Source organism: Vigna umbellata, chromosome 2, assembly GCF_029865625.1.
Source record: "Vigna umbellata cultivar VRB3 chromosome 2, Vumbellata_1.0, whole genome shotgun sequence".
Lineage (NCBI taxonomy): Eukaryota > Viridiplantae > Streptophyta > Magnoliopsida > Fabales > Fabaceae > Vigna > Vigna umbellata.
In genome coordinates this window covers 7,758,617-7,779,316 of record NC_142166.1, presented here as the reverse complement: position 1 = coordinate 7,779,316, position 20,700 = coordinate 7,758,617, and the positions used below count along the sequence as shown (strand labels likewise).

The following is a 20,700-nucleotide window of genomic DNA, read 5'->3' as shown; positions in this document are numbered from 1 at the left end:
AGTATTTGCTCCTATCACGAGAATGGAGTCAATCCGACTCTTGATCTCGTTAGCTGCTCAAAACCAATGGCCAATTCAACAGATGGATGTGAAGTCGGCATTTCTAAATGGCGTACTGAAAGAGGAGGTGTATGTTGAGCAACCACTCGGGTACATGAAGAGAGGGGATGAGAAGAAAGTGTTGAGATTGAGAAAAGCCCTCTATGGACTGAAGCAGGCTCCCCGTGCCTGGAATGAGAGAATTGATGGGTACTTCAAGAAAACTGGGTATGAGCAATGTCCGTACGAACATGCCTTGTACACAAAGAAATCAGAAAAGGATATGATGATAGTTGCTCTCTATGTCGACGACCTCATATTCATCGGAAGCAACACGAAGCTGATTAAGGAGTTTAAGGAGGCAATGGAAAAAGAGTTTGAGATGACAGACTTAGGCTTGATGAAATATTTTCTTGGCCTGGAAGTGAAGCAATCGGATGAAGGGATTTTTATATCCCAAGAGAGGTACGCACTTGAAATTTTAAAGAAGTATAAAATGGAGGACTGCAACCCGGTTTCTACTCCAATGGAACCTGGTACTAAACTATTGAAGTTTGATGGAGGAGAACGAGCTGATTCTGGGAGATATCGAAGTTTAATCGGAAGTCTGAGGTATCTTACAAGCACGAGACCCGACTTAATGTTGAGTGTTGGGATAATGAGCAGATTCATGGAGGATCCAAGCTATACACATTGGAAGGCACTGAAGAGAATTTTGAGATATATTCGAGGAACCCTATCACTTGGTCTTTTCTATTCAAAATCAGATGACTATCGACTAGTGGGTTACTCAGATAGTGATTGGTGTGGTGATATTAATGACCGGAAAAGTACTTCAGGTTACGTATTCCTAATTGGAAATACAGCTTTTACTTGGCTGTCTAAGAAGCAACCCATTGTAACCCTATCTACCTGCGAGGCAGAGTATGTGGCGGCCTCTTGGAGCGTGTGTCATGCAGTCTGGCTTTTAAATCTATTAAAGCATTTGGGAGTGATCCAAGATGAAGGGATTGTGATCCGAGTTGATAACAAGTCGGCAATCGAGTTGGCAAAGAACCCAGTTAATCACGGAAGGAGCAAGCACATCGACGTCCGTTTTCATTTCATCCGAGAACAAGTCAAAGAAGGAAAGGTCAAGCTGGAACATGTTGAAAGCCGAGCTCAAGCCGCAGACATATTCACCAAGCCACTACCAACCACATTGCTAGAGAATTGCAAAAGGCTTATTGGAATGAGATAATGAGATACAATGCAAGAAGACCAATTTAAAGTTTACGGGGGAGTTTTGTTAGGTAAACTTTAAAAGGGCCCACTTGTTGAATAAGGAAGCTAATGTTCCCTACTTTGTAAAGTTGAGGATTTTGGGGAAAGTGTTTTTCCTTGTCTGCTGAAGTACCGAAACTCTGCACCAATGTTTTTTTTGGAGTTTAGCTCCTTTATTGGTTATAAAAGAGAGTAAGGTGTGCAAAGAAAACTACCACCACCGAGAAAGAAATAAGCAAAGGTGCAGTAGAGAAAGAAAGGTTTGTGAGTGTGTGAAAAAAAAAGAGAAAGAGGAGTGTGGTGTGTGTAGGGTGAAATTCCAGAGAGGTAAAGAGTGGGATTGTATGTTATTGTGTTAAGTTATTGTGAGTTGTGATGATTGTGTGCACCACTGTGAGAGTAAAGAGTGATTGTTGTATTTCTGAAAGCTTTTATTTTCAATAAAAGTATATTTGGTACCAACATTTGTTTGGACTTGATATCCATGATGAGTGTCAACTCCTGGAGATGGTGCAACGAAGCGTATTCAATGGCTTTGTTCATCACTTTTGGTGCAGTGGAATTAAACACTGTCAAATTCATCTTGCGAATGGAAATAGAATCATCTCGATTAGAGAGAACATGAATCACATGTTTGTTGTATTTTCGAATTCCATTCGACCATCTGAAATGCAAAGTGGTCATGCCTTTCCAAACATTCTTCCATCTTTTTGATAACACGCAAGTCTGAATAGCTTGTCTTGTGGGCAAAAACTCCATTATATGTTGAATAACTTCGTCTGGTAAATCACTGAGTCTATCTTTTTCCCTTCTTTCACCACTTTCAGTCGTTCTCTTTCTCTTCATTCTCAAAACCTTATTTTTCTTCTTCCAAAACGTGATTCAGAAAACTTTTGAATCCTGCAATCTGATGAAGTTTTTGATGAACTTTTATCTTCTCTCTGGGATGACACCACTGCAACAAAATCTCTCCACTGTGTTTTCTGAGGCTGAACGTCTTCTATATATATATATATACACGTTTATTTAAAGCTTGGGATAGAATAAATTAATATGATAAGATAATAAAATAAAATAATATATATTTATCTTATTTAGTAAAAGATATTCTATAATAATAAATAAAGATAAATCACTTAATATTTTCAAAATTTAAAAACTAAATTCATTAATTTTAAGATACAAAAACCAAAAGTAGTTTTACGAGAAATATATGAATATCTATATTTTTTAATTCAATTATAAAACAGTTAAAAAAGTAATCTTATAAAAAGGTAAATGATACTAGTATTTAATATTTAATAATAAAAATAAATTTTATAGAATTGATTAATTTTATATATTTTATTTAAAATTAGAATAACAGTTTTATTAATTAAAGTAACAAATAATAAAAATTATAAAAATAATGATAACAAACAAAATTAAAATTATTATACGATAATATTTTTAATACAGTAATTTAAATTAAATATAAATTTCCATAAATTAGATGATGATTTTATAAATTTATATAGTTTCTGAGGCTGAACGTCTTCTATATATATATATATACGTTTATTTAAAGCTTGGGATAGAATAAATTAATATGATAAGATAATAAAATAAAATAATATATATTTATCTTATTTAGTAAAAGATACTCTATAATAATAAATAAAGATAAATCACTTAATATTTTCAAAATTTAAAAACTAAATTCATTAATTTTAAGATACAAAAACCAAAAGTAGTTTTACGAGAAATATATGAATATCTATATTTTTTAATTCAATTATAAAACAGTTAAAAAAGTAATCTTATAAAAAGGTAAATGATACTAGTATTTAATATTTAATAATAAAAATAAATTTTATAGAATTGATTAATTTTATATATTTTATTTAAAATTAGAATAACAGTTTTATTAATTAAAGTAACAAATAATAAAAATTATAAAAATAATGATAACAAACAAAATTAAAATTATTATACGATAATATTTTTAATACAGTAATTTAAATTAAATATAAATTTCCATAAATTAGATGATGATTTTATAAATTTATATAGTTTCTGAGGCTGAACGTCTTCTATATATATATATATACGTTTATTTAAAGCTTGGGATAGAATAAATTAATATGATAAGATAATAAAATAAAATAATATATATTTATCTTATTTAGTAAAAGATACTCTATAATAATAAATAAAGATAAATCACTTAATATTTTCAAAATTTAAAAACTAAATTCATTAATTTTAAGATACAAAAACCAAAAGTAGTTTTACGAGAAATATATGAATATCTATATTTTTTAATTCAATTATAAAACAGTTAAAAAAGTAATCTTATAAAAAGGTAAATGATACTAGTATTTAATATTTAATAATAAAAATAAATTTTATAGAATTGATTAATTTTATATATTTTATTTAAAATTAGAATAACAGTTTTATTAATTAAAGTAACAAATAATAAAAATTATAAAAATAATGATAACAAACAAAATTAAAATTATTATACGATAATATTTTTAATACAGTAATTTAAATTAAATATAAATTTCCATAAATTAGATGATGATTTTATATATTTCTACATTAAAAATCCCTAATAAATACGAAATTGATATTTCTTTATTAAAACGGAAATAAAGTAGACTTATATCCAAGTAATTAAATCTTTTTCAAAATAAAGATGAGTTTCAAAATTTATTATATTAAAATGTTATTAAGATTCTTAGAATGAAACGTTGGTAAGATAAATTTGTTGTACATGTTACTTAAAACTAAAATTTAATTAACCCGTACAAATACTAGTTTGTTGTACATATTACTTTTTTATTAAGGAATTTTTTTTCTTTTATATTATAATTATATACTTTAGAAATACACTTTAGAAAGAATGGTACTATTATTTCTAAATTTAAGTGAACAAATTCCTCTTTTAAAGTTTTAAAATTTCAATATTTTAATTTTTTATTTAAATGATTATATAAAATGTTTCAACCTTTTTATAAAATTAACTATCTTCCACAATATTAAGAAACATAAAAAACAGAGAAAGAGTTAGAAGAAAATGAAACATAGAACATGGATCCACCATTAAAATGATTGTGTTGTTTGGGTGATGAGATCGAAAAAAGAAAGAATCAGTATAATTATCAATAACAAATGCTTGTTAATTAAACATAAACCAAACCATTACATTAATGAGATTAGAGTGGGTAGAAGTTAAAAAATATTAACCTTAAAAATAAAATTGTACTAAAAAAAGAGAGAAAAAAAGAAAAAAGAAGAAGAGAAAGATGTGTGGATGTGGGGGTGAGGGTGGGGTGCTAGGGCGACTGAAATTAAAGGAGAAAGAAAGGGTTTAGGATTTAAAAAAAAAAAAAGTTAAAAGTAAAATTTACCAAAGGGGAGGTGCAGAAAGAAATTGGGATGGTGCAGAGATAAACTTTCAAGTTCATGGCTCTAAACAAAAAGCAAAGAAGCGGGTCGGGTTTGGACCCGGTTCTGCAAAAACCTAGCCCATGTTAATTTTCATGTTTTATAAATGTTGAGAAGCAAATTTCTCCTGTAGGGAAACCCTAATTGAGGTTAGTAAAAATGGCGGTACCCTTGATCTCGAAGAAGATCGTGAAGAAGCGAGTGAAGAAGTTCAAGCGCCCCCAAAGCGATCGCAAGATCTCCGTCAAGGTCAGTCAACGGTGTGGGTGAAGTTCATTACGGTTGATTACGGTTGTGATTTTTTTAGCTTTGTTTAGGTTGACATGATGATTGTTATTGTCGCCCCAGTCTTAATTTGCACCAGACGGTGTAAGATGGTGAATGACATTATTATCTGATCCCTGTTTTTCAATTTTAGTATATTAGTTTTAGGTTTAGATTCTTCCTTTCTTCCATGTTTGCGAATCTCTTCGTTTACATCTGATGGGGATTTGAGTGTGTTTTGCAGACTGGCCTTACTTTGTGCATGTTGATAAAGTGATATGTTTTTGTTTTTTCTGAAGCACTTTCTCTATGCCATTGTTTATTATTTAAGTTTAATAAGTTTATTTTTAAATGCAGTGATATATGATGTTATTTATACATCAATTCTGCAACATGAATGATGATTCTTAATTATGCACTGCCATCTGATCTCTCTGCAGTTTTTTTTTACTTTATAGCTAATATTATTTTTCACATTATTCATTAAGGATGCTTTTATGTATTTTCAGGCCACGGTGGCCTAATCCTGATAACTTGTTTTCCCTAAATACTGTTGTGGTTTTAAGCTAGAGTCTAATATTGCTCTGCAATCTGTGATGATTTTTAGAAGTACTCTGATTAATCAGTGATTATTTTACCAAATCACCATCTTTCGGCTGAGATTGCAGAATGGTATTCTAGTGCATGAATTTGTATAAATTTCATTCATGGGCATGGCTAGCCTTTACTTAACATGATACTTCACTTTTATTTTCTTGTAATTTTTTAAATCATGCTAGCTAGGACTGAGTGAAAATTTCCTGACATGTTAATGTAGGATTATACTTTTCCTTTTTTTTTTTATCTTTTTGGTGCTAGCATTTTTTGTGGAATTATTGTGTCGGTTTAGGTAAATTTTTAAAATAAAGATGTCAAAAAGGTTTGAAACTAGTTGGTTATGTTCTAATGCGAGTAGTCATGTTTTACAATTTGTGTTTTGACAGCCAAGCTGGCGCAGACCCAAGGGTATTGACTCTCGTGTCAGGAGAAAGTTCAAAGGATGCACTTTGATGCCCAACATTGGTTATGCTTCAGACAAGAGAACTCGCCATTATCTTCCAAATGGTTTTAAGAAATTTGTTGTGCACAATGTGAAGGACCTTGAACTTCTCATGATGCATAATCGGTGAGTAATTTAATTTTACTAATTTCATTGCATGCATGTTTTTTTTAAGGTGCACAACGTACACGTTTGCTGAGTTTTCTGTTTCTTATGTTAACATCACTTCAGGACGTACTGTGCTGAGATTGCTCACAATGTGTCCACAAGGAAGAGGAAGGACATTGTTGAGAGAGCTGCTCAGCTTGATGTAGTTGTGACAAACAAAACTGCCAGACTGCGCAGCCAGGAAGATGAATAGATCCCAATGTCTGGGAGACGATTTTATGTTTTGTAGTGAGCTTCAATTGACACACTTAGTAGATTTTGATTGCTTTTTGCTATTTTCGTTGTCAAAACCATTTTGCAATGTCATACGTTTATTATGTCGCCAAATGTTTACTGTTACAAATTATTTTTACCCAATTTTGAGTTAATATTACGGTCTAGTTAAAGCCAAATTATTCTTTGCGATTGCATTTACTCTGCCATATTAACAGTGGATTGCGCTTTCCCACAATAGGTAAACTGATGTTTTATTCATTTAAAACTAATGGTAAACATGGATATTAAAGGTTCGAAATTATTTGGTGAACAAGTTTTCTTTTAGATAGTTGCATACTCTAATTTATTATAAAACGTTTGGGCGGGTATAACAAGCAGAATTAACTTTTTGGTTGAAAACCCAGGTCGAATTGTTGAAGTCCAAGCCAACCAAATATAAGGAAAATGACAAGTAGTAAATCCAATACGCAAATTAATCTTATAAACCTTTAAAAAAATTTATCATGTACGATTTTACAAATCTTTTAAACACGACTTATCGTTTTATTTATCTTACACTCTTTTTTAACTGTTATCCGTTTTTCACTTTTTCATTTCTTAATTAATGTACATAGCTACTATACAAATATGAACAAAACTAAAATTATTACAAAAAAACAAATAAGCTAATTAATATATATATACTTTTTATTGAAATGAAAACAAGGAAAAGTTATATGTCAGTGTCTCATAAATCATACATCAACTTATTTGGCAGATCACAGACCTCTCAATCTCCTTAAATCACGCATTCACAAAAGAAAAAAAAAAGAATATATATACATATATACACAAAATAAAAAAAGTTTATAAACAAAATGAAAGTATTGTGTGGTTCATTTTTCACGTCCCGTTACCCATTCATTCCCAAAAAGATTCCAAATTTTGAATCTGGCTGCAAATCTCATAAACCCACAATCTCATTCTCAACCTTTAAAAAATCAATAACAAAATCTAGTTACAAAATAAATTATAAGGTAAAATTTATATATTAGGAATTGACATTTTTAGTTGGATAGGACTTTCAATCCACTTTTTTACGGTATTAATTTCGATAATTATTTGAATTATAAATTTGATAAATAATAAATTTCAGTAGAATTAATTTTTCTTAAAATATAATATCATATTAAAGAATTATCTTTTTTGTCTAAACTCTATCCTAAAAATTGTAAAATGAGAGATATCCATATAGTTATATATTAAAATATTAAAATATTTATTTTTAATTAGAAAAATTCAGTATAAATAGCTATGGACCCTTATTTATATGTCGGTCCATGACCTGCCCCAGTTACCTCTTCAAAGATCATAAATGTCCTTTCCTTCTTAATTAAATTTAAATAAATTCTTATTGATATTACTTAATAGAATTTAGTCACACTAAATTATATTGCATTTTTTCCCTTCATAATGAACACTTTTAATAAAAAAAATTAAAACTCAATTCATCCTATATGATAAACTGACATTTTCTACCATATATCACAAATTTATTCATGGATTACATAATTTTGCTTTGGGAAATTTGTTTTAGTTCCTAAATATGTTTAGTTTTAAATTTGTACAGGGCTATTTTATTATAGTAAATACTTTTAAAGACCAATTTAACTGTAAATTAAGAACTTTTACATTATTTATTATAGTAATATCAAGAATGAACTTAAATTTTATATAATTAAAAACTAAATCAGATTTTCATTCCTTAAATAATTAAATTGAGAACGTCTCGCACAAGACCAAATTAGTCATTTATGTTTATTTTATTTAAGTTAACTTAGATTATAGTTTGAATTCACTTGATTTTTTATGTTTTAAATTATATCTAACTATCTAAAATTAAATAAACATTGTATTTTAATCAATTTTACTTAATTTTTTTAAAATTTTCCTTTTTATTTAAATTCTTTGCAAATTGTATCAACGAAATTGTGTTTGAATCTTATCAAATTTTACCCAAAATTATAAATCTCGTATTTTCGCTCTTGAAATTCTATTTTATTTAAATATTTGCTACTAAAATTTCAAAATTATTTCATGTCAAAATTTTCATCAACCGAAAATTATTTGAATAAAAAATAATACCAATAAAAATAGATGATAAAACTAAATCCACTTAATTTGAAAAACACATTTAATTAAGTTTTTTTTTAAATAAACTCATTCATAATTCAAAACTTAAAAATTTAAGAGTTTAACTTATATACATTCTTAATTCTTAATATGAATTTTAAAATGATTATTATAATAATAACCAACAAGAATTATGTCTAATACATAATCTGCATATTTTATTATCTGAATGAAAAATATTAGAATCTGCATTTGTTTGTGAGTCACAGAATCCAAGTGTCAGCACGGAGTGAAGGATATATCCCTTCTCAGAACCCATCGTTTTCCTATTACCAATTTTCTAACACAAGATCTCAATTTTTGTAATTTAAAAAAAAAAACAAGGTCTCTCTCTTCTTCCCCTTCCTCAACCTACCTACTTCTTTTGTGCAACTTGTCTCTACAAGAGCTCCTCTATATCTCTGTATTGCCCACACATAAAAAGTAAGAGAGAGAGAGAGAGAGTGAGTGTGAGGGGACAACATCCCACCATTTGAGGCTGCCCCTATTTTAGTCGCTACCCTCAATCATGCCATCAGGTGCTAAGAAGAGGAAAGCTGCCAAGAAAAAGAAGGAAAAGGAAACGGAAATTAACACCAACCCTTCAACTACCAACCTTCAAGGTACCGTCTTTCACCGTACACTGCTCAACTTTATTCATGCAAAGCATACCCTTTTCGATTTTTTATCTTTTTGGGTGTTTTTTGGTAATTTTGGGCTAAATTGACTCCTTTTTTGTTAAAGATTAGATTTTGCTTTGTAACGGAAGGATTTTATGATTGTTGGTGTTTGGGGGTAATTGGGGTTGTTTGATTGATGGTGGTATTAAAACTGATTGATTCAATGACCAATGTTAGGGAATGATGAGGGGAAGTCACAGGATGAGAAAGGAAGTGATGGCGGCGAGGGTGGTTCACCTTCACATGGAGACCATGATCTTGCTTTCAATGAAGAGGAGGAGGAGAGAGAGCCTTCAGCTGCTCAACCATCTGATGCTGGTGCTTCTAAGGATTTGGAGGCTAAGATCGGTGAAACTGAGGAGGGAAAAGAAGGTGTTGTTATTATAGAGTGGGATGTGAAATCCGAGGAGAGTTCTGAGAGCAAAGATGTGAGAGCTGGGCATGTTGAGTCTGCCAAGGGATCCCATCATGGGAATGGAAAATCTGATAGTTCAAGTGATGAAACCGGAATTGTGAAAAACTCAAAGTATGAGTCACATGATTCGATAAATGAGACCGTTGCAGTTGATGAGTTGGTTAAATCGAAGGATTCGTTGTATGCAAAAGTGACGCCAGTTACTCAAAACGTTCTGGTTGAGAAGACTGCTGATTCGGTTGCAGAACCTTCTAATGAACCAGTTAAACCAGTGGCATCCGTACCTGAGGGGCAAACCATTCATAATGATAATGCTTCATTAGAGAAACCAACTGGATCTCAAGTAGAAGCAACTGATCTTGCTGTGAAGAAAAATGAGGATGAAGAGCATTCAATCACTGATCAGAATGTCAGAACACCAAGTTTGGAGGAACCTAAGGCAAGGGAATTTGTCAATGAAGTATCAGCAACAGTGTTTCATAGTCCTATCCCTGAATCTACTCTTGCTGCAGAACATGTTAAAGATTCTGATGCTCCAGAAAGCTCTGAAAACCAGGTTCTTACATCTTTCTCAGTGCTTTCATTATATATTTATGTGTGTGTGTGTGTCTGTATCAGTTTAGACACTTTTGGCAGTGATAATCTTTTGTTTGTTGGACAATTACATTAAATCTTTTTGTTTGCTGAATCAATCAATATGCAGCCTCTTGTATCATCAGTCCCGCCTGTGATGCAGAAGACTTCCTGGTTGAGTTGCTGTGGACTGTTTGATGTTGTGTCTGGCTCCAACAGATAAGTTGAGGTTGGGAACTATTCTGTCTTGGAAAATTATATTTTTGAAGCTTGCATAAGATTATCTTGTCATATATATATGTGTGTGTGCTTCCTTGTGCTTGTTTGCAATTGTTAAGTTGCTTACCCTATTACATTGTTCTTAAATGGTCCAATTTTCTTCCATTTTCTATTTTTATGTTTTCAATGCTTAGTTTGCTGGTTATGTTGTATTCTCCAATTATTGCTCAGATAACTTTGCCCTTCTTTTTTGGCATCTTTTTATTTTTTATTATTTAAATTTATGACTTCTATTATTTATTTTTATTAATGGAGTATGCAACGCAAGATTAGGAGATGACATAGTTGTGTCAACTGAAATTCAATATAAGAAATGTGGAGTGAATCATAATGTAATCAGGAAGCAAGTATGGATGATTTAAAATTTGTGGCTGTTGGTTTGGAAATAGAGAGTACATTGAGACCCACAAATTTGTTCCCACAGTCATAAGTTAATTGTGTCCATAACATCTATGTTTTGGGGCTACGAAGAAGAAATAACTGTTTAAATACTTGACCTGAAATTATGAGTTGTTATATATAAGCTCTAGAATAGATTTTCTAATTTACTATCTCCCAGAAAGGCCTATTGTGCATGAAGTGTGACAAAATTATTGGCTTAAATTGAAGTTATGTCAAGGCTCTAGCTATCTGCTCAAGACTCAAAACAGTCTTGTAATTTCAAGATTGGGTTAGTAAAGATTGAATTTTATACTATCCCGGACGGACTAGGACAAAACTACATTATGAAGGTTTGACAGATTATTTTGATTCTAGAATCCTTGTTGTCATTTGGATTACTATAAGAATGTAGCACAGGAATTATATGATTTTTCCTAAAAAAAATAAAGTTTCTTAATATTCTGAAGCCTGAGTCTTGATAATGATTTCAACTGAGGTGAGGAATACTCTTATTTGTGTGCATTTGTAGCATGATGATCGAGTACCTGAATTTGGAGTCTTGTACTGGGAAAAAGATTATTAATTTATTTATTGTTTTAACCTTCTGTTGCTTTTTTTCAATTCATCTTGGTAAAGTGAATTTAAAGAACTAAGACTGCAGATTCTGTAGGTTTCAAGAATCAAGAGTGCCTCCTCACTTAGAAGAATTGTTTGCATGTTCTGTTTTAGAGAGTCGTCTCTATATTCTCTCTACAATTCTGATTTTGGAGGTCTTTTATCAGCATACATTTTGAAACCACCATGTACAGTTTTTGTTGACAACATTGGCCACTTGCTTCTGTTGCAGAAATACAAGCACGGGGATCTCATCTGATGGATCAGACTTAGTGAAAACTTAGGACTTCATTGATAAAATTTTGTGATATTTTAATGTAGATGTGTTGTTAAGATTTTCCAAACAATAATGGGCAGAAACCCAACTACATAATTCATGAGGTTTATCATCAAAAGTTTGTTGTCGTAAGTAATTGTGTTAGCAACAGTTTCAACTCAATATACTCAAGTGCTTGAAACTTTTTAAACTACATTTTTGTAACTATGCAATTATATTATCGTTCTCTTAGACTTATCTCCCTCATTTCTACCATGTAACCTTGAAACTTTTATGTGAAGATTTAATGTTGATCAGATTATTTATGTACTATGTAACCTGTTTAATTTTATCATCATATAAACATAGGATAAAAATAATGCATAATTTGCAACCCTAGCTGGTTTTCTCATGCAAGATGAGTCTCCTATATGACTTCCTTTAGTGTTCCTAAAATGAATACCTTTTTTTGTTTGTAAATTTTATTTATCTGCCAACTTTATCAGTGAATTATACCATATATCTGAGTGAGTGGTGGGTACTAGCTTTTGAATAGAAAATTCTAGTCCTATTATACCTATCCAAATTATTTTATGTTATGATTCATTTAATAACCAATTATCTACAATATAATTATGGATTCTATAATCCCAGAGTATGGAATATATTTTAAGATTGTGTAATTGTATATTTCTAAATTCAAATTATAGTTTTAAAATCTCTAATTCATAACCTTGTTTTGAAAAATTGTCTTGGATTACTTAATTTGTAATTTATTATTAAAAAAAATAGTAATCTTACAAAAACAACAAATCCGTATCAGCTGATGGATAAAGGTATTTTAGTAACTACATTTATTGGGTTGGGAGAAAAAAAATGTAGAGATGGTGGAAGAAAATGCTACCAAGTAAATATATTTTTGGTCAAATGAACTATGAAAATATTTCATCTTCATATTCTCTCATTCAAAGTCGTCCGCACACACTCAATTGGGTACCTAGTCATATGTTCTACAATTGGTTCTCCTAAAACTTAGCGAATTAAGAAATTTCGCATTCTTGGATTATTAGTTCCATTACAAAATTGGACAAAGGAATACGAAATAACACTAATTGAAATGATGTTATTTTAACCCTTTTTGGTTCATCATTTATCATTATTTTATGATGGAAACATGTGGGAATTTTCTTCATGAGGAAATACCTTAAGTATCTTGAGTGATTAGAATGGTCCTTAAGTCTCTTGAGTGACTTTCTTGAAGGTTTTAAGAAAGACAAAGGAAAGGAGAAACTATTCAGAAAAACTTAACTAAGGAAGCTCATTTTGGTGTAATGAGTTGATTAAAGAGATTGGTACACAGAATTATGAAAATTCTCATCTCATTTCGGTGTTACAAAAATTTGGCTTTGTCTAATTTTTCACTCTCTACAATTTTTCAATTTTATTCGTTAAAATTTTGTGTTGATGAGTTCTAAAACATAAAATAAACATTTCATATTCCTACCAACTCAACAACTTAGAAGTATATACACCTTTTTCTTTATGTATTACTTATGTCGCTCATCTTAATTCAATATATGACTCTTAACTCCATACTTTTGAATTCATCATACTATAACATGAGAAGCTTCTGTATAACTTTCTGCATAATTTGTAGGTTTAAAAGGAGATTTAATTTGTAAAGGCAACATATTTGTATTCTATAGTTCGTCGGTGTTTCTAAAAGGCATCACATTTTTTGTTTGGATAATCCTTTCAATAAATAGTGAAAGACAAGAAAATTAAAAGCTAAAATGAATTTAGCTTTCTCACTCTGTAATCGACATAACGTACTTCTAGAAATATTCAAGAAGAAAGAAAATGGTATAGAAGATGTTCTTTACTTTTGTACACAACTTATTCTTTCTCAATACAAATCCATTCATGTAATTAATAATCACACCAGTTTGAAAAGAAAAAAATAAATAAATAAGAGGTAATTAAGAAAAGCAGAGGGGAGAAAAATAATAAATAAACAATGAAAACCACAACTTCACGTCAATACTTTCAAATTTATCTCCTGATTGAAGCAGCACCATGGATAGCAGCTATGTAAAAAAGCTGTGTAGCAGAAAGGATAATCATAAAAGCCTCCATTGTTTTCTGCAAAAGTTCCACATTCCAAGTCTTTTAAGTGAAGGAAATTATTCTCTAATTATATTTCATTCAAAATCCATTTATATATAAAATTATGAGTAAGACTATGAAATATTTATCACAATTAGAATAATTGACTAAAGAGATTAATCAGTATATATAATATAAAAAATTATAAAATTACTTAGTTACTTTTTGGCAGATGATAAAATTTAAAATCTGAACTAAAGCATAACGAAATGACAGTAAGTAATGGAATTTTTTATTCTTACCAGGCGAGAATTTCTGACGTTAAGCTGGATCTCTTTGCAGGCGAAACTGCATAATTATATGTTAGTGATATCAGTAAGTAACATGATACAACAAAACTTGTTTTATCAATGCAAAGCAAAATTACTTTGATGATGGCTATATCATCACTGAGAGAATAATAGACATAAATTAGTCTTCAAATTTACCAGTATTAATAAATTCTTTGTCTATTAATAAAAAATTAAACAAACAGACAAATGTATTAACTGCAAAATTCGAATGATGTTCTTGGGATATGGTGTCGTTTTTGGTTAGAGTATGAAGTTGGAGGAAGAGATTACCCCATGGCAAGAACAGTGAGAGCCCATGCAATGGAAGCCACTGAAGCTGCAGATGGTAAGCTCTCGGAAGTCCATGAACGGACATGATTGACTCCTGTAATTAATGATCCAACGCCAGCAACTCCAGCAATCAAAGCAAACGTTACAAAGAATCCAGTGGCAGCATTTCCCATTGGGAAGTATATGGGTGAAAAATGAGCAGGTAGATCAAATCCTGGGCCTGCATTCACAAAATAATTTTTTAATTCACTCATCACTACAGAAATTCTAGTTATTACTGTGCATATTCTGTTTTTAAATATTTGTATGAGACAAATTATGTATTATCAGTGTGAAAAGTTTGTACTGTCAACTAGTCAGAAACCATGACAGATAAGAGTTATAAGGAAAATGTTATAAAAAATCATACATAGCAATTTATGATTCGATGCTGTTTACTTAAAATAGAAGTTATTTATTCGATGCAAAGAGTATAAAAATGAGAGGGGCTTGTACTAAGGAAAGATAGGATAATTTATTTACCTATGACAAAGCCATGATCAATGGCTCTGTTCATGGCCCATCCACCAATGCCTAAAACTATGACATACATGCAGAAGTTGAGCCCCAAAAGAAGGGTGGCAATGGGCTTCATCTGGTCGTTAGCCATATAAGTAGACAAGGAAAAAAGCTGGTTGGAAGGAACAAAGAGAAAGGCTAAAAGGTTGTGAAAGGCTGAAAATGAGAAGAAGGATGTGTTATGTGGAAGTGAAGGAGGTGTTATATATGGGAGAAGTAGATGAAAGGTTAGGTTCTTTACTTGCTAAGGCTGCTACTTCAAAAGGGCCATGCAGGTTGTAAAGATAATGCCTCATGCTTCAAATTCAAGGCAAGACCAAATATGCCTCATCCTGATTCTTACTTGCTTCATATTTTAGTTTATTTTTAGTATTGGTACCTTGTTGAAGGGGCTAGTTGTTCCTTTTCCCAGGCAAGTCATATTCTTTGCCTTTAGGTAAGTCATATTCTTTGCCTTTTCAGAACGGGCAATGGTAGATTTACATACCCAGACTCATTTCTAGGGTAAAGGAATACTGGTCCTAACCCTCACCCTCAACCCGTGTTCTTATTTCTAGTGTCACTGTCAAACACCTTCAGTCTTGGAACATTATTGCTTTCTTTCTTTTCCCTCTCTCTTTGCTTCAGGTGACGATTCGGGGTTGCTATGAAATATTCTGCATGCCTCAAATTCTCTTCTTTTCTTTTCACACTGTCACCTGTGTAGCTTGAATACATGCATTTAATAATGATAAACCATTCATGTATAATATCAGTGACGAAAGTTTTCCTTTTGACTCATGAATTTTAAGAGGTGTTTCGAGTGTGGAATGGAGGTCAATTGTTCTCTTTACTCCGTTTGTTCAACTCTAATTCACATAACTAATCCGTTCTTACGTACGGTTGATCTTGCATTTTAGAGATTTTTTGGGATTTACATTGGTGGTGTGCGACGGAGAAGACGCAAGTCATGATGTGATTTTGGGTCCGTAGATGTTTTGGTTCGTTCGTGGTGGCTAATGGCAGCACAGTTTGCTCCTTTCTAACCTTGTGGTGGCTCTTTATGTAGCAAGAAAAGAACAAAAATCTTAATAAATGAAAAAAATTAATAATAAAAATTGTCACGTCTTTTAATGTTATTTTGTCACATATTTTAGTATTTTATAAAATGACCGCTTATTGATATTAGTTAAGATAGACATTTGGCTATTTAAATGCTATGGACCAAATTAAACAACTTTAATAGAAGAATGAACCACTTTGAAAATTGAGGAAAACTTGAGGACCATCTTAACCAAATATAAAAACTAAAATAGATATTAAGTCTTATTTTATTTTTTTCTTATATCTAAAGCGTTGCTGCCAGGAAAAGAAGGTTTAATATGGGACTGAAAGCTGGTCCAATTACAAGTTAAGAAGCTTTGGTAGAGTGAGGTATGTGATTTCATATTTTATTACCTATATTTGGTTTAAATATTTCATTGGTTGCTAGTTGGTAACTCCTACATTACTTGTTTTTGGCATATAATTGTGAACATCAATTTCTCACTAATATGATGAGGCTTGCTGCTGTAAATTTAATTTACTGAATTGTAATACACGAGCATAATAGTGTAGAAGCTGTCAAATAAGGTTGATGATGAGGCTAACTTCTGTATGAGGTAGACTATATTGTTGATTATGCATCATATAAATTTGTTTATTTTGAATACATGCAGGGAGGAAATACAAAGAATTAAGGCTTGTAAGATATCAGCGGTTATAGAGAAGTTTTAGCTAAAGTGGCAAAAAGTGAGTTCAAGCTTTATAACTTTTTTTTTTTCAATTTTGCATTTGCATTCTGGCATATGAATGATGTTTTTATTACTGTTGTAATCTTGCCGTTCAAGTCTTTTATTTTATTTACAACTATACTTCACCTAATAATATATATATATATATATATATATATATATATATATATATATATATATAGTTGTTTTATAAAAGAAAGTTATTATATTTTCTTATTTCTGAAAAATGTTTTACCCAAAGCTAAACATAGATAAAAGTATAATACTAACTTTTTAGATTTGAAATGTTTTAATTAATTTTGTATAAGTTTAATATTAAATAAATTCTAAAAGGATGGTTTTAATCAGAACTAAATTATGAATTTGAAATATTTTTTTTTATATTTATCTTATTATAATATACAACAGACTTAAATATCAAAATCGAAAGCATGAAGAATGCACAAACCTACTTGTATTTAAATTAAGTTATGATCTTATTAATAAATAAATAAATAATTTAGTAAGTAATGATAATAAATTATTATTTAAATAATAATGGTATAAAAATACTAATTGTGTGATTTCTATGCGTATTCTGATGAATTAATCCTAGTCCTTTCATTTGGCTACTCTGAACTTCGTGCCGAACTTATGTTTTTAGGTTCAGCCAAATGCTCCGTTCACCACCATTTGTTACATCTCTTCAGCATTCCCAGAATCTTCCGTACAAGGTTTTTCAGCACTTCATCTTCTATGTTAGATCTCTGCACCAAGCCCCAGCACCTTCAACAACTCCATGCCAGGTTCTTCCTCCATGGCCTCCACCAAAACCAATCTCTTTCCTCCAAACTCATGGACTGCTACTCCAAATTTGGACTCCTGGACTTAATGCAGAAGCTTTTTTACTCCATTCAAAACCCAGATTCTGTTCTCTACAGAGCAATCTCAAGAAACTTGTATCAGTCTGGTGAATATGACAAGACCCTCTTTTTGTACAAAGCGATGGTTGGGAAGTCCATGTACCCAGATGAAGAAAGTTGCTCTTTTGTTTTGAGATCTTGCTTTTGTTTGTCTCATGAACAAGGGAAGATAGTTCATGGGCAGATAGTAAGGCTGGGTTTGGATGCATTTGACTCGGTGGGAAGAACTTTGGTAGAGTTGTATGACATGAATGGTTTTTTAAATGTGGATGAAGCTGCTGAAGGAAAATATGTAATGGAATTGAATTATTGGAATAACTTGATTTCAGAGGCATCTGAAAATGGGAAAATGGAGGAAAGCTTTAAATTTTTATGTAGGATGAGAAAGGAGAATATCCAACCTAATTCAAGTACTGTGATTGGCTTGTTAAGGTCCACTGTTAAGTTGAACTCTCTGAAGACAGGACAAGCCCTACACTCCTTTGTTGTTGTGAGCAACCTCTGTGAAGAACTAGCTGTAAATACTGCACTGCTGTCAATGTATGCAAAGTTGGGTAGTCTAGAAGATGCAAGAATGCTGTTTGAGAAAATGCCTGACAAGGACCTTGTAGTCTGGAACATAATGATTTCAGCATATGCACGGAATGGATTCCCCAAGGAATCCTTAGGACTTGTATATTGTATGGTTAGATCAGGTTTTAGACCTGACTTGTTCACGGCAATTCCTGCCATTTCTTCTATCACACAGTTAAAGTATAATGGATGGGGAAAGCAAATGCACGCTCATGTGATAAGAAATGGTTCAGATTATCAGGTTTCCATTCACAATTCTCTGATCGACATGTATTCTGCATGTGATGACTTAAATTTGGCAGAGAAGATTTTTGGCTTCATAATGAACAAGACTGTGGTTTCATGGGGTGCAATGATAAAAGGATATACAATGCATGATCAGCCTCTCGAGGCTCTGTCTCTATTCTTGAAAATGAAGTTGAGTGGTACTAGAATTGACTTCATTATAGTCATTAACATCTTGCCAGCCTTTGCAAAGATAGGGGCATTGCATTGTGTAAGTTATTTACACGGTTACTCTTTGAAAATCAGTCTTGATTCACTCAAATCCCTTAAGACATCCTTTCTTAGTAGCTATGCAAAATGTGGTTGCATAGAAATGGCCAGAAAGCTTTTTGATGAAGAGAAAAGTATCCATAGAGATATAATTGCGTGGAACTCAATGATCAGTGCGTATTCTAAACACGGAGAGTGGTTTAGATGTTTTCAATTGTACAGCCAAATGAAACTATCGAACATTGTACCGGACCAAGTAACATTTCTTGGGCTGCTCACAGCTTGTGTTAATTCAGGCCTTGTTAGCAAAGGCAAAGAGATTTTCAAGGAAATGGTGGAAATATATGGTTGCCAACCTTGTCAGGAACACCATACTTGTATGGTTGATCTACTCGGACGTGCTGGCCAAATCCATGAAGCCAATGAAATAATAAAAACTATTCCACTGGAGTCAGATGCAAGGGTTTATGGCCCCTTGTTGAGTGCCTGTAAGATGCACTCAGAGACTCGTTTAGCAGAACTTGCTGCTCAGAAGCTTATAAATATGGAACCTAAAAATGCTGGAAACTATGTATTGCTCTCCAATATATATGCTGCAGCAGGAAAGTGGGACAAAGTTGCTAAAATGAGGAGTATTCTTAGAGATAGAGGACTAAAGAAAACACCAGGTTGTAGCTGGCTTGAATTAAATGGACAAGTGCACGAGTTTCGTGTTGCAGATAAATCTCATCAAAGATGGGAGGATATATACTCAATCTTAAATGTACTAGAGTTGGAAGCAGGGGATATGGAGAATGATCTTAAACTTTTTGATCCTTCTGTCATTAAGGGGTGTGAATTGCACATGAATCAACATAACCTAAGACATAACACGATAAGTTAAGATAATCTAGATGTCATGTAAGCTCCACTTTTACCTTGGAGTTGAAGATTATAAATTGCAAAATTTTACTCATCAGAGATCTGCTCCACCTGAAAAAAGGGTCATAAATGTGTATTGGTCATTCCTTTTCATTTGTTAGGCTGTTTTATGGCTTTGGATAATTTTTTTAAGTGGTATTTATAGTATCATAAATGAAAAGAGAAGATAGTTATGCACATTCTGTCATTTATTTATTGTAACTGTAAAGGCAAAGGCGGGTTTTTACGTATTAGAGGCATTTTTATTAACTTGTTGGAATGTGCAATTTTACAAAATTATCTAGCCTTTGCTGTTTTGATTCATTCCGCAGATTTGTCTTTTGTTTTATTTTGTTCTCGATCGAAATCACTCTCAAAACTTTCTTCTTTAGGATTGTTCACTTTTAGGTTTTGAAGTGGTTTTTATATAAATTGGTGTGTTCAGTATTATTGACACTTTGTTAGGTCATTTTCTTTGTGGAAACATAGTTCTAGAAGGTTATAAGCAGGGTTGACAACAAATAGAACCAACTCAAACTTATTTCAAGTTTCATTCGATAATCAATTCATTGAACTTCCTTAAATGAGTGAACTTGTTAAATAATAGGTTCAACTCAAATTATGATTAGTTTGATTTGTTTAGTTGATAAAATATACAAATATATGCCACTAATGTCGTAAAACCCTTGAGAATGACTCTTTTTCATTCAAATTTATTTATTTTTTCTTTACTATTTAAATTACAAAATTATAAAATTGGAGAATTGTAAAATAACAAAATCATAAAATTACAAAATTACAAAATTATATGTGATAAAAACTCAGTAACATGACGGATAATAATCACATCATCCAATCAAAATAAATTAATATAAAGAATCGGGTTGAAAAATTTTAAATTTTTAAAATTTCAATAAATTACAAAAATTCATTTGGAACTCTATCGAAAATTCTTAATCTTATCAAAGTAATTTAGACTTAATTAAGCTTAATTTAA

At 31.3% G+C, this 20,700-nt stretch overlaps 4 protein-coding genes and 2 non-coding genes across 6 annotated transcripts; 5 read left to right on the top strand and 1 right to left on the bottom strand.

Moving 5' to 3' along the window:
• The first annotated feature begins 4,828 nt into the window (after positions 1 to 4,828).
• On the top strand, positions 4,829 to 6,600 carry LOC148203317 (large ribosomal subunit protein eL32z-like). Its single transcript, XM_088106107.1, has 3 exons — positions 4,829 to 4,986; positions 5,985 to 6,166; positions 6,272 to 6,600. The coding sequence occupies exons 1-3, from the start codon at positions 4,897 to 4,899 to the stop codon at positions 6,399 to 6,401; spliced, it is 402 nt and encodes a 133-aa protein (XP_087962233.1). The 5' UTR covers positions 4,829 to 4,896; the 3' UTR covers positions 6,402 to 6,600.
• LOC148203319 (small nucleolar RNA U31b) lies at positions 5,057 to 5,138 on the top strand. The gene has a single exon (XR_015784568.1). It is a non-coding gene; the product is annotated as a small nucleolar RNA U31b (small nucleolar RNA).
• On the top strand, positions 5,587 to 5,668 carry LOC148203318 (small nucleolar RNA Z196/R39/R59 family). Its single transcript, XR_015784566.1, has one exon. It is a non-coding gene; the product is annotated as a small nucleolar RNA Z196/R39/R59 family (small nucleolar RNA).
• A 2,276-nt stretch (positions 6,601 to 8,876) lies between the features above and the next one.
• LOC148203316 (uncharacterized) lies at positions 8,877 to 12,026 on the top strand. The gene is made up of 4 exons (XM_088105963.1): positions 8,877 to 9,198; positions 9,433 to 10,226; positions 10,374 to 10,472; positions 11,751 to 12,026. Exons 1-3 carry the CDS (start codon positions 9,105 to 9,107, stop codon positions 10,464 to 10,466), a joined length of 981 nt encoding a protein of 326 aa, XP_087962089.1. The 5' UTR covers positions 8,877 to 9,104; the 3' UTR covers positions 10,467 to 10,472; positions 11,751 to 12,026.
• A 1,567-nt stretch (positions 12,027 to 13,593) lies between these two features.
• LOC124828765 (membrane protein PM19L-like) lies at positions 13,594 to 15,244 on the bottom strand. The gene is made up of 4 exons (XM_047302141.2): positions 15,026 to 15,244; positions 14,504 to 14,723; positions 14,183 to 14,228; positions 13,594 to 13,916 (listed from the first exon to the last, which is right to left on the bottom strand). Exons 1-4 carry the CDS (start codon positions 15,150 to 15,152, stop codon positions 13,827 to 13,829), a joined length of 483 nt encoding a protein of 160 aa, XP_047158097.1. The 5' UTR covers positions 15,153 to 15,244; the 3' UTR covers positions 13,594 to 13,826.
• Positions 15,245 to 17,427: 2,183 nt separating this feature from the next.
• On the top strand, positions 17,428 to 19,901 carry LOC148203315 (pentatricopeptide repeat-containing protein At1g11290, chloroplastic-like). Its single transcript, XM_088106511.1, has one exon. It carries the CDS (start codon positions 17,467 to 17,469, stop codon positions 19,684 to 19,686), a length of 2,220 nt encoding a protein of 739 aa, XP_087962637.1. The 5' UTR covers positions 17,428 to 17,466; the 3' UTR covers positions 19,687 to 19,901.
• The last annotated feature ends 799 nt before the right edge of the window (positions 19,902 to 20,700 follow it).

Coding starts and splice junctions, on each gene's coding strand:
- LOC148203315 (XM_088106511.1), top strand. CDS start 17,467: ATGTTTTTAGGTTCAGCCAAATGCTCCGTTCACCACCATTTGTTACAT.
- LOC148203316 (XM_088105963.1), top strand. CDS start 9,105: ATGCCATCAGGTGCTAAGAAGAGGAAAGCTGCCAAGAAAAAGAAGGAA. Junction 9,199..9,432: donor TTCAACTACCAACCTTCAAG/GTACCGTCTTTC, acceptor GACCAATGTTAG/GGAATGATGAGGGGAAGTCA. Junction 10,227..10,373: donor CAGAAAGCTCTGAAAACCAG/GTTCTTACATCT, acceptor ATCAATATGCAG/CCTCTTGTATCATCAGTCCC.
- LOC148203317 (XM_088106107.1), top strand. CDS start 4,897: ATGGCGGTACCCTTGATCTCGAAGAAGATCGTGAAGAAGCGAGTGAAG. Junction 4,987..5,984: donor ATCGCAAGATCTCCGTCAAG/GTCAGTCAACGG, acceptor GTGTTTTGACAG/CCAAGCTGGCGCAGACCCAA. Junction 6,167..6,271: donor CTTCTCATGATGCATAATCG/GTGAGTAATTTA, acceptor ACATCACTTCAG/GACGTACTGTGCTGAGATTG.
- LOC124828765 (XM_047302141.2), bottom strand. CDS start 15,152: ATGGCTAACGACCAGATGAAGCCCATTGCCACCCTTCTTTTGGGGCTC. Junction 14,724..15,025: donor TGATCATGGCTTTGTCATAG/GTAAATAAATTA, acceptor TTGTGAATGCAG/GCCCAGGATTTGATCTACCT. Junction 13,917..14,182: donor ACGTCAGAAATTCTCGCCTG/GTAAGAATAAAA, acceptor GAACTTTTGCAG/AAAACAATGGAGGCTTTTAT.